The sequence below is a fragment of the Ammospiza caudacuta genome, chromosome 3 (assembly GCF_027887145.1).
Source record: "Ammospiza caudacuta isolate bAmmCau1 chromosome 3, bAmmCau1.pri, whole genome shotgun sequence".
Taxonomy (NCBI): Eukaryota; Metazoa; Chordata; class Aves; order Passeriformes; family Passerellidae; genus Ammospiza; species Ammospiza caudacuta.
Window position 1 is genome coordinate 22,442,038 of NC_080595.1, and position 12,591 is coordinate 22,454,628.

General features: G+C 36.8%; 1 protein-coding gene across 4 annotated transcripts in view; it reads right to left on the reverse strand.

Annotated features, from left to right (window-relative positions):
• MARK1 (microtubule affinity regulating kinase 1) overlaps nt 1–12,591 on the reverse strand; it is a 56,560-nt gene that overhangs the window by 25,495 nt on the left and 18,474 nt on the right. For all 4 annotated transcript variants that reach the window (XM_058802756.1, XM_058802757.1, XM_058802754.1 and 1 more), the window contains exons 2-5: nt 8,201–8,404; nt 7,580–7,633; nt 1,265–1,313; nt 87–152 (exon numbers count right to left, since the gene is read on the reverse strand). In XM_058802756.1, the coding sequence (XP_058658739.1) occupies nt 87–152; nt 1,265–1,313; nt 7,580–7,633; nt 8,201–8,404 (373 nt within the window). The remainder of the gene's footprint in view (nt 1–86; nt 153–1,264; nt 1,314–7,579; nt 7,634–8,200; nt 8,405–12,591) is intronic.

Genomic DNA, 12,591 nt, shown 5'->3' on the forward strand with positions numbered 1-12,591 from the left:
AATAACCCATTAAATCCTTAAAGCGTTTCTAGGCATGCAACTTGCATTTCAGTTTATCCTTAACGCACATTTCAGAATCTACTTACCCCCACTGGCATATTCCATTACCAAATACAACGTCTTTTCAGTCTCAATAACTTCAAATAATTTTACTGCAAGAAAAATGAATGAGAGAGATTGCAGCCAAGAGTAAAAGCACAGCACAAACAAATAATTATACTCATGGAATGAGTATAATTTATGGCCAGTGATAACACTAAATCATACAGAAACTTTATATCCTTTAGGTAAGCATTCTTTTGAGAGGGAAAAAGACCAAAAATTAATTTCTAAATCACAGTTGATAATAAAGCATATTAATTCACAATTTTCTCAGAAGTTTATGCGTACAAACGAGTTCATGCTGAAATTAGTTTCATTTGACACAGACTTCATTTAAGATCATACAAACCTCCCCTGTTTTGCTAGCAAACTGCTCACAGTCAGAAATACAAAATTCTGACCAACTAAAAACCAAGTGGATACCAGAAATGTTAAGTTTGACTTTCCTCAGATTGCAATATAACCACTCATTTAAAACAAACACACCCCCACCACCACCCCCAAGAAAAGCAAAAACGACAGAAGCTATGAATGCTGAAAAGCAACAAACAATTTAAGGGATGAGAAGGGAGTGCCTAGCATGTAATAACTTGTACACCTCATCCATACCTTGTATGCAACAAGCCCTCTGGCCAATTCAAGACCATTAACTGTCTCTGGAACAAGACTGTCCAGCCCTCCTCAGCCAGAAGAATTGTCATCACAAAGTAGGGCCCTGAAGCTGTGGGGTAGGTGAAAGAACTAAAGCAGAAAGGGAAAATTACATACTTGGTAATTCTAATTTTCTGGAAATATCAGTCAGCAGGAGTCTTTCCTAGACTGAACTAATGGAGTTCTGCTACTCTCACCTAAGAAACTCATTCTTTTGGGTCTCAATAATAATTTCAATAGAAGAGGGGAATTGGGGTACTTGATAGATTGGAGAGCTCAAATCTACTCTGTGTAAGGCTTTCCTGGACTGAGCAGTTTACCTCTCTGAGCAAAATTCTTGATGCAAGCAGAGTCAATAAAAGAAGGGAGACAATGAAGCATTTACGGGATGCTTACTGTCCCTATTAGCTCCAGAAAAAGTTTAACAGAAGTACATTCAAATACAGCCAAATAGAGTAAAATGTAAACAAGTATAATAGAAAAAAAGGCAGCAGAAATGCAGGGCTCCTACCAATATTGGGATGATTCAGAATCTTCATTATTCGTACTTCTCGAAACAACTGTCAAGGAAGCAGGACAATTTCCTTAGAATGTGTTTATTAGGGAAAAATTACACAAGATATGCAATTTTAAATGGCAAGAAGACAGAAAAGGCCATAGAAAGTAGCATTAACATAAAACACAGACAAATGTAGTGCAGTGAACTCCAGAAAATATAATCTACATCTTATGCATTAAAATAAATATAACGACCTCAAATATCTACATACCAAAGCCAAGCTAATTTTTAAGCATTATGCAAAAAGACACACTAAGTTGCACAGCTCTTTCTGAAGTTCCACATTGACCAAACCCCACAGATTATTCACACAAGTAGTCACACTCTCTTTCTCTGATTTCTTTGGTGACTGGCAAGCTCAGCCAACTACCCTGAACACATCGAAACCATAGGTGTAAGTACAAGGTGCAGCTCTAGATAGAAGTCACATACAGATGTTCACATGGAATAAGCTACCAGGAATTCTGACGTCCTCCAAGTCCTGCTGATCCACAGAGGTGAAGCAGGCAAGTTTGCTTTCCCCACAACTACCAAATTTTACACTGGTCACAAGCAGCAGTGATGCCCCCTCTCCCCCCCTGCAAGTCCTGAAGATTTATCATTGCTGAAAGTCTGCTGTATGACACTGAAACACATAATTATAAACAACTGGACAAACTTAAAGCCCTTAGTTTATACACTTCACACCAATTTTTTTTAAACAGAAACAAGAGGTTATTGGTCTCAAATTTCTACCATTCATGGCTTTATTAATTAGAGGTGCGTCAAGATTAACCAAGGGGCTCAAAGGAAAGAAGGCAAATAAAAGAAATAAAAAATGCCTATGTAGTTTGGTGCCATGTACTTGAAGTTGGCAATACTGATAGGTTTGCACTGTTTAATTCAACAGCATAGCCCCTATTTAATGTGCTGCACACTCTTTGGTCCCTTATTGGGCTAACTCAGGATGCTGAAATAAATTAAGAAATGCTCACTCTTCAGTGTAATGCTTAGACATTTTGGAAACATCTTATAGTCCTCCTTAGAGAAAAACTGGGCTCAACACATTAAGTGTGTTGCTGCTGTTTTGCTTCTCTCATGCTGCAGAGACATCTCACTCTCTCCATTTTCAAAATGAGTCCCATTTGATCAGATGCAACCACTGCAAAAGGGTACAGTGCTGCAAGGCAGAGACTGAACAGCTCCCTAAAGAGTAGCACTTCAGGGTATTTTATGTTTCTAAAATTCTGCATTTATTCTACAAGTTAAGACTACAGAGCAACATCTTATTGACTCTCAGCTTTTGATCATGTACTTTTGCTACAGCACAAGTAATAATATTACAGATGGATACTTGCATTATTCGAGTATTTCACGCTAGTTACTATGCATTTGCCTTATAACTGCCATTAAGACAATTTCAGAGGGAAGCAAAGACTACAAAAGCATTTCTCTGAGCAAATATGAACAGACACGGTTTGCTTACATCCAAAACATAAAACAAGGGTATGTAATATCATGCACCAGAATTAACTTCAGCAAATTTGTTTTCCTCATAAAATCAGCCATTGTTAAGGAAAAACACCACACCAGGATGTTCACTGTGAATTTGTTGTATTTTTAAGTACTGGAACTTGTCGCACAAGAATAAATTTCTCAGCTAAATCAAAATAAACTAGTCAGAAGCTAACAAATCTAATCCAAGGGGTGGTACAGCATCAGTAGAGCTTCTAAGCAGGTATGTGGAAAATCAGTTCCTCCCCTAAAGACTGGAAAGACATTTCATAACTTAAGACTGGTCTATGAGGTATATATCATAATTTAATGCTGGTAAAAGAGGTACAGCAGCGAGCCTTCATAAAATGGATTAAACTGAGACTTCTATAGAAAATAATTTCAACCTCCACATTTTTATATTGAATGTAAAGTACATGGGAATTGAAAAAAAAATGACACACATTATTCTATTCAATATTCTCAGAGGATTTAGAAGTTTACTAATTGGTTTAAGACTCTAATTGGTTCAAGATTCAAATTGATTTTACAGCGAAAAGAAATTTTGTTCCACAAATATTTCTGAATAAAAGCCTTAACAGTATTCAAGGACATGATCTTATATTGCAACTCTGCATTCCATGAAGCATTACTTTGACATTAATCTCCTCCCCCACACTTTCCCCATGCAGAAGCACACTGGTCATTAACACCTACAATGCCAATAACCATGTATTTACAAATACAAACATCTCTGAACAATAGCCACTACACCCCTCAATAACATTCAGGATATACCTCTTGGCATATAGAGGTATTTAAGCAAAAAGAGCACAATTATTTCCTACAAAGCCAAGTTGGTTAAACTTGCAAAAATCAGGACAGAACAGTGATGTTTCTTCTCTGAAGACAAGGCAATCTGCTGCAGGATTATGATCTATTGTACGGATGAAAAATAGCTTTTTCAGAATTCTGACACACCTGTATTTTCCTGAGCAGCAGTGTCCTCCTCTCTCAGAAGGTATAAGTGACTTATCTCCCTGACTCATCTCTCATCACCCCACAACATATTCATAGGACCACTCTTCATTCTTAAAAAACGCTACCATTCAAAAAAAGCTGTTGAACAAGCATCTCCTTGTTGGAAAGGTGCTTCAGCCTCAAAAGCTTCACTTATAAAAAGAGATAGCCAGCACTGTACTCGGTTTCTAAAATTTATAGTTAGGAAAAAGCAACAACACTTGAAAAATTGTTTCCCATATTTCCAGCTTAATTTTTCAAGGCACAAACTGCAGAAAGCAAAGATCTGCCACACCATTAAAAACATTTCTACTTGCTGTCAGATTGATACCTATGTTTAAGATTTGCTTTGTAAAGTTACTACAAACTGAAAATATTCAGTTAACCAAGGCTCTGTCTTCTTTGAGAAACATGCTTGAAAGCTGCTCAACTTTCTAAACTGTTACTGAGAAAGGATGTGGCAAAAGGAGCACGACTCTCAATAGGTAACACATTGAAATTGTTCCTAATCTTCCACATTACTTTACTTCTGTTCTGCTTTTCTCAGCAACAGAAGGAACTTAAGTTAGAGGCTCCAAACATGTTTAAAGAATAAAAAGCTTGCTGACCCCTAGAAGGGTTATATCTGAAATAGCCATTTCCTAATTAAACCTATTAATGGAAAAAAAAGGGCACCTTCTGCTCGACTAGCAGTTTGCAGAAGAGCAACAGAATGCCGTTTCAGAAACACCCCTGGTGAAGCCAGTAGAAGACAAAATTTTCAATGTAGCAGACATGAAAAATAGACCAGCTATTTTGATACAAACTTGTGTTATGACAAAACCCAAATACTTACATTTGGAAACAAATTACAACAGTGACAGTGGAAAGAGCTAAGTCAGTACAGTAAGTTACTATCAAGATCGCAAGTCAATAAAGCCAGCTCTACTCTAAACAGATGCTCACTAAGTACTGTGGTAAGCATATACTGAACAAACTGAAAACAAAGTAGAAAGGCAGGACCCTTAATTCAACATAGGATTTCTGTTTAAAAACATAGAGGTCCTGGAGCAAGAAACACAATGTAAGTTAAGACATTAACATAAGCTATCACATTGCATGGACAAGAAAGCTAAATTAAAAATTCACAACGTCAGCTAACTCAAGCCATCAAATGTTAGGCCATGACACAAACTAAAATAACTCTGTCTGGAATACCCTGTGCATACAACAGGGCATGAAAATCACTGGTGAGCAGCTAGGAAGAAACTAAACACTCTTTGCTTTTACACCTGTGACTAACTACAGACCCAGCTTGTATAACACTTCCAGCAAGTGAAGTATGTGCTCAAATATTTCTCTTTACAAAACAGAATGGTGCATGTGAAGACATGATGACTCATTTCACTTAATTAGGTCAGTAGCAAGTACTGTAGCAAAACTGACTTGCACCCAGTATCCTTCATACTTTGGTGAATGGGAAGGGGATGGTTTTGTAAATGACCCTACACGCAAAATAACCAGAAATTTGTCTTGTTTGATTAATAATCATCAGTGGTGACTGAAGATCTGAAAGTTTTGCTGAAATGCAAAACTTATCAGCTTTGACATTCTAGAGACCATCCTCTCAACCATGAGAATTTAGATGGGTTCAAACTCAGGAGTGGTATTTTTGTGCCAGTAACATACTCCAGTATCCTCTATAAACCTTCATTAGATAAGTATGTTCCTATCAACACAATACTACTATCACTCCTTCCCACTCCCAGCACTGCCTCCTGAAGAAAAAAACCAACCACTCAGCCCTTTGTACAGCATAAGACTGATGACAAAATTATAAAACTTCACATTGCAGACATACTAAATAGTACAAAGAGAATGACAAACAAAATGTAATGGCTCAGCGCAGAAAGAAAGAAAAGAGTGACTGATTTCATAGAACAGAACAAGAAATTTTATTATTTGACTAACAATCCACAAATGACCCACTAAAACACTAACAGAAATTATCTTAACCATGCTAATGAACCACCCTCTCATCCTTATTTGCCTTGCATTTACAATTGCTTCAGTGACTGTGAAAAATTGTGTTTACTTTTTCGGGCAACCAGTATTCATTCACTCAGTCACAGTTAAAGACATATAACACTTCAAAACAAAGATTATTTTTTCTGAAAACCATAATCAGTATTTTACAAATGAAAACATGATCCCAACAAATTACCCAGTTTTTCAGTGTGAGCAGAAGATGCATCAATATATTTACAAGTTACTGAAGGGTGAAATTCCAGTTAGATCACTAAATTTAAATGTCTATCCTTAGTTCTACTACAAGCAGCTTCTAAGAGTACCTAACACTGTTTGTCTTGTTGCCAGCTTCCCACTAAAAAAAACCAAATAACAGCACCAATGTCCTGTTGCATGAGTACTTTATGTACTATCTGTGCAGCATGACAGCATCTTTTGTATGCTATGGAAGTCTTATTTATACTTGGAATAGATTATTGAATTATTATTGAGTATTTTTGTATGAAATACAACTTAACATTAAAACTATTCTCCCAAAGCTGAGTTTTTCTCACTTAGTTTTCTAGAAAGTTTTAACATATTTTAGCTTCTCATTGCTCAACTATGAGACAAACCCAGCCCTAAAGTGTGAACAGCAAGCTAGCTAGGAAATAAGCTATGTGAGCAGCACAGGATTTCCACAATGTGCTCTGTCACACACTGCCCCTGTGGGTCTCTCTTCTCTAGCTCAAATATTAACAAAGATTTGCTTAATAAAGGATATAGGACTTAATAGCAAAGCCTCTGCATGGACTGCACAGCAGGTTGAATTTAAAAAAATTCAGAGGAACTCACACTCAAGTACTACAAAGGTGACATTAAAGCAAATAAAGTATAAAAGAGACAAAAGAAAGAAAGAAATTAAAGGAAAACTGTTTACAACTCCCCATAACCAAAGTTACACAATAAAATAAATTGTAGCAGCAGCCAGAGATAAAAGAACAGCAATAAGCCCTGGCCTTCTCCCATTTCTACAGCAACAAACAGCAGTCTAGTATTTGTAAACAAAAAATACCCCAAAATTTTATAATGGGCATCCTCCAGTAGGACAATACAACATTTCTGTGCTTTAGCCACAACAAAACATACACAGAGTTAAGTAGTAAAAATCCAAAGCAAACTAGAATCCCCAGGGTTTTGATAAAACCTTGATCACAATGACTATGAAAGACTTCTGAATTTCTATCTACAGGCATAAACAACACTGTTTTGATTATATTCACTCATTTTGTCAATTCTGTGCACAAAAAATAATTGCCACAGGTCCCCTGAGTTCAGCAAATATTTCATTAAAGTTGAAAGACTATGAAGACAAACGTAGAAAAGCCCATTAAAGCAACAGAAGTTGGTACTCTTAAGTCCACAAAAAAAACCAATTAGTACATTAAAGAAAAAATCCAAGAATACCATCCTTCACAGCATTAAATCTTGGTTTAGCATGTAGACAAACAGTTTGTATACCTAATTGGAAAGAAATGTTACTGTTGGCAAAGAGGAAAGCTAGAGGAGGAAGGAAGAGCAAAACAACAAAGCTCAGATAAGAACCACATGGAGCCACTGCCCCCAGACAAATGAATGTGCACATTATAGCAGAGAGACTACGCTCTCCCAAGGTCACACACAAAAATGTTGTTTAGCAAGATAAGGGGATCAAATATTTCTGTCAAGTAAATAAAGGATCATGGCTCAACTGTTTACAGAATTTCAGATGTTATGGTCTATTCTTACCTTTTGCAGGCTAGTAGGATTTAGCTGGGTTTTATCTATTATTTTCACAGCAACCTGGGGAAAAAAACAAACAGCTATGTATTACTAAACTTAGAAGAAGTTTTGAACAAAAACATGCTGCACCTCTGTGAACAAGAGCATAGATACACCTCTAAAACAAGCATGTGTGTCTACTTCTACACATTTCATCAAGCAAAATTCTCAAACCTATTAAGATTTACCAGCAGGAGCTTGGAACTTTGCCACCAAGGAATTAGTTTTATACATCTGTCTGTATTTGGACTGAACAACATTACCTTGTCCAGGCCCTCTAAACATCAGATTTACCTATTAACAGATCACCAATATCAATGAAATCTGCCTTCAGTTTTAGAAATGCTTGGGGATGAACGGACACCATCCCCGCCCCAAAATACCGTTTGATGCAGAACAAACATTTTGATCCTTCCACCAAGAAGGTACATTTTAAAAAGGGGGCGGGTGGGTAGGTGGGTAGGTGGTAATTCAGGCATGTCAGGTAACTTCTTCAATATGCTGAAACATCCTCTAGAAGAAACACTTATTATAGAGATAGCCAAAGAAAACAAATCAGACTGTCAGTCTTTCTTTTTCAAGGCTTACCTCTCTCCCAGTAAGCACATGTCTTGCCAGCTTCACTTTGGCAAAATTTCCTTTTCCTATTGTTTTCAGTAAGCGATAATTTCCAATGTGAGGATGCTCCTCATTTGTGGATGTTATGGAGTTCCTACATCGGGGGATGTTTTGTCTGCTGCTTGACTTGATAGGCTGAATGTGTGGTTCAGTGTATCCATCCACAGAGGTGTGCTGCAAGGCAGACAAAATAGTTGGGAATTTAGCTACTTGAATTTTAGACAATTGAAACAGAATAGACCACAAGTATAAAAAGATGTAAAGGGGAGTAATTTATTTAACTTCTACAATATAACTGATAACTCTGGATGGCAGTCTAAGGAGAAAATGCTACCTTTGGGCAGAGTTCAATACATGTCTCATAAAAAAGTCTGCAGAAAGATTTTACCAGCTCTAAAAGCAAAACTAGATACCTAGGCAGTAATCTACAATCCATTGAAGACTCTTTAAACATGCCAAACCACACAGTATAGCTCTATGTTGCAGATAAATCTGTCTAATTATAATCAAATTTAGTCTTTCAAAAATACACTACGCAAAATATATTTGTACCTCGGCATATTTGGAAATAAGGTTTCACTCTTTTTTTGTTAACTTTCTTCAGTCAAATGAAATGACTTTTTTTTTTCAAGTAAACTTCATTCCCCAAACATGTTTGCATCTTTTTAAGTTCTTGTTCAAGTATCAAACTATCTACATCTTTATTTAAAAATAACCATTTTTTAAAACTCCGTGAGATTGCATAAAATATTTTAAACCTCAAAAGTCTGCAGAACTAAAAGGAAGTTATTTTTAATGCATGCCAACACATCATCCCACATTAAATGTTAGTCACTGAAATCTGCTTCTGTACTCTAACTTCCAAGTATATAAGGGGCAAGTTACAGATGGGGCTTGGAATTGTTCCAAGGAGAAACCAAAGTAATGAAAAATGTCAAAGGAGTGCTAAGTGTTTCAGTATTTCAAATACTTTCTAAGAGTGGCAGATGGGTACAAATGTTTAACAGGTAAAATTTAGCTTCCAATTTTTTAAGTTACAGACTTTGAAAGCTGGTAAATACTGGAGGTAGAAAGAATGTCTTCCTAGAGCAGTTTTTTAGTTCTGTAGCAGAAAGGCATGATTACTCCCAGCTAAGCATAAAGCATCAACAGACACCTGAATATTACCTGAATATTTTCCCATCACTGATTGCCTCAATTAAAAAGTGGGCATCTTTGTACAGAGCACTAACAAGCCTGTTCCTAGATCCATGACCTTAAGCTGAAAGTAGTCTGAGGGTAGCTGGAGTTTTACTGCTTCTCCCAATACCCAACCTACTGGTGGGCTGTGCTGATCTCATCCATCATTCCTTATGGAATTATTTTCATTTACAACCAGAATTTAAAAAAGTACTTCCAGCTTCAGTCTGCATTAGTCAATCCCCTCCTGTAAACACTCAGGGTGACAGGCAGTCCCACTGAACCAGGCAAGATTATTTCAGGACATAAGCAGTAGTGGAATTGGGAAAAGTAGCAAACAGCTGCAACACAACCGGAAAAAACAAGGAGAATACCACAACCAGAATGTTCTTCCCAAATGTAGCACAACCATGCTTACATCACCTCCAGCATTATTAATTATTCACTATAGCCAAGAGAACAGCCCTAAATATAATTTTGTTTGTCTTTTCTTCGCATGAGTCCTTCTGCAAAATACTACTGTACTCCCACTGCTAAACTGTTTTCCAAATTACTGGAGAACCAAGCAAGCCACGCATGTTTAGATTCTGTATATCAGACAAATTTATTCAGCTGTGAAATAACACACTAGTAATAGTATTTATTCTTTAGAAGCATATCATTAAAATACTTTTTGTGGATTTTGAAGAAGAAGATCAGAAGGGCAGGTCCAGGCAAAAAAGGCTTTGAAACATTCTTTCAGCACTGGACACCAGCCCCACATGTGATAAACCACAGCCCTAAAAAAGTCTCCCCTAAAATACACCCTGCAAAATCAGTATGTGTGTGGTGCTAACAACAAATACTTCAGCTGTACTCAGAACCCCAGCCCGGGCTACAGCACTGTGCTACACAAACAAGTTTTAGAAGTCTTCAAGCCTCTTTACTCACCAAATTAGATCTTCACTACAGGAAATACAATGCCTACCAGAATCATTAGTAACCCTGACATCAATTGCCATTCATATGCTTCACAGGATTAGACTACTCCCAGCAGATACCTGAAGGGATCTCTTCAAGAAACAGTTGGATAGACTTAACCAAAGCCATGGGCAAACAAGAAGATGCCTTCACAGAATAGATCATTTCAATGCACACTGAACAGGGAAAGCATTGTTTAACCAAAATGACAGTATAAGAGTACCAAACCTGAAGAGGAAAAAAGAGTAACAAAGTTCATGGTCATGATGATTCTGGATTTTGGTCTTTTTGTGACAGAAAACTAAGCCACTCTGGATGGTTCCTAATTATTCCTTCTCAAACAGATTCTCTTGAGAGTCAACCAACCATTCTCTCCAGCTATGCCCAAGGATGACAGAAATCATGCATAAAGGTCAAATTTCCTGGTTTGTGAGCCACAAATAACTAAATATATACAATTTCTGAATTTGAACAGCACTAAATGAAATTCAAGAACACAAATTATTCTTGTAACAGGCCTCTTTTCTGCACAGCAACAGCTCGCTATTGTTGGAAGGTAAAGAGGAATTTAAAGTAGAAACTTAACTTCTAGAAATCAACATTCAGTGAAATTGAAACAAAAGATTAAGACGCCAAAAAAAAAAATTAAAATCAAGGTCAAGTAACAGTATCTCAGAGATTATTTCCAAAATACACTAAAGCTGAATTTCACAGAAGTATGCAACATCCACACTGTCTTGAAGGGCAGGCTACATAGTTTTCAGATTCTTCTGGTCTGTTACAATACATTCATTCATTATGCATCAGCTACTATGTGGCTATTTAAAAAGCCATTTCAGTAGACCAATTTCTGAATTCTGAGAAATTTTTCAGGTGCTGGAAACAAGGGGACCGTAAAAACCAATACTCTCCTTGCAAGTTCACTGTCATCCAAAAACAATTCCAGTCAACAAGCTGGATTTTCCACACAGGATTTCAATTAGAGATTCTGTTACTTCACTAGATACCCTGATTCTATATATATATATACATATATATACACACACACATATATATATCTGTATGTATATAAAGCGTAGTGGGAAACACTACCTTACTAGTACACCATAAACATGACTCAATATATTCATAATTTATGGCAGTGTAAAATCAAGTCTCTAGAAATAAACACAAAATTAGATGTTTCTTAAAATAAAATGCAATTTTAAACAAAAATAAATAGGGTGAAGTAGTAACAAGCTTAGAGCTGAAACAGTTTATTAGAGTATTTAGGTATTTTGCACATTAGTCAGGTACTTTAAAACAAGAAAACTCATGCAACACAAAATGCACCTTTTCAGGAATCCCGAAAAAGTATTTCTAACATTCAATTTTAAATTGCAACTGAAGAGAGCTCGATTAACACTTACTGCTCCATACTAGGTCTGCTTCTGACATATTCAGCCAGGGTCGTTACAGAAAGCCAAGGGCAGTAAGACCACAAGAGAGTTAATCTGACCCATTGCTTCTCAAAGCTGTAATTTTCTTTGTTTACCCATGGTAACTTTGCCAAAGCAAGATGACCCTATGGCCACATCATCATTAAGAAAGTGCAGAAGAACTAACCCTACCAAGTAGGTACAATGTGTAGGTTTCACTACTTTACATATTCAGCATCCTTTAGCCACTTACTAGCCACTGGAGTGGTATTCTCGGGGATTATACACCGTAATCAAACTTACAACATCACCTATATTAAGTGCTCCCAGAACTTGGTCTTAAAAATTCCCCCAAACCATTCCAGTCACCAATTCAAAAAGTCTTTCTCAATCAAAAACACTGAAGGCCTCTATAGTCCTTCATAGTAAGAGGGTAATTTCCACACATCCATCTGCCTACAAACACACCTCACTTGATTAAACAAGCCTCTCAGTCCTGAATTTTCCCCATCTTGATTTATCACAAGGCAAATTCCTTGGTAGAGCCAGCCCATGCAAGCAAAGTCTCACATACAGTTCTACATACAAAAGTCAAATTATCACACTTTTCTCACTCAGTTTTTCTCTCCTGTCCTGGACATGAGTATCTCGCAGCCAATTTTTATATTCATTACTCCTAACATTTCCAAGCATGTGCCATACACATGAGCATTTATAACAGCTGTCATATTTTTCAAATATGCAAATTTTTCCAAATAACTAGCCCAGACAGAGAGTATCTGAACGGTTGAGAAGATAGTCTTC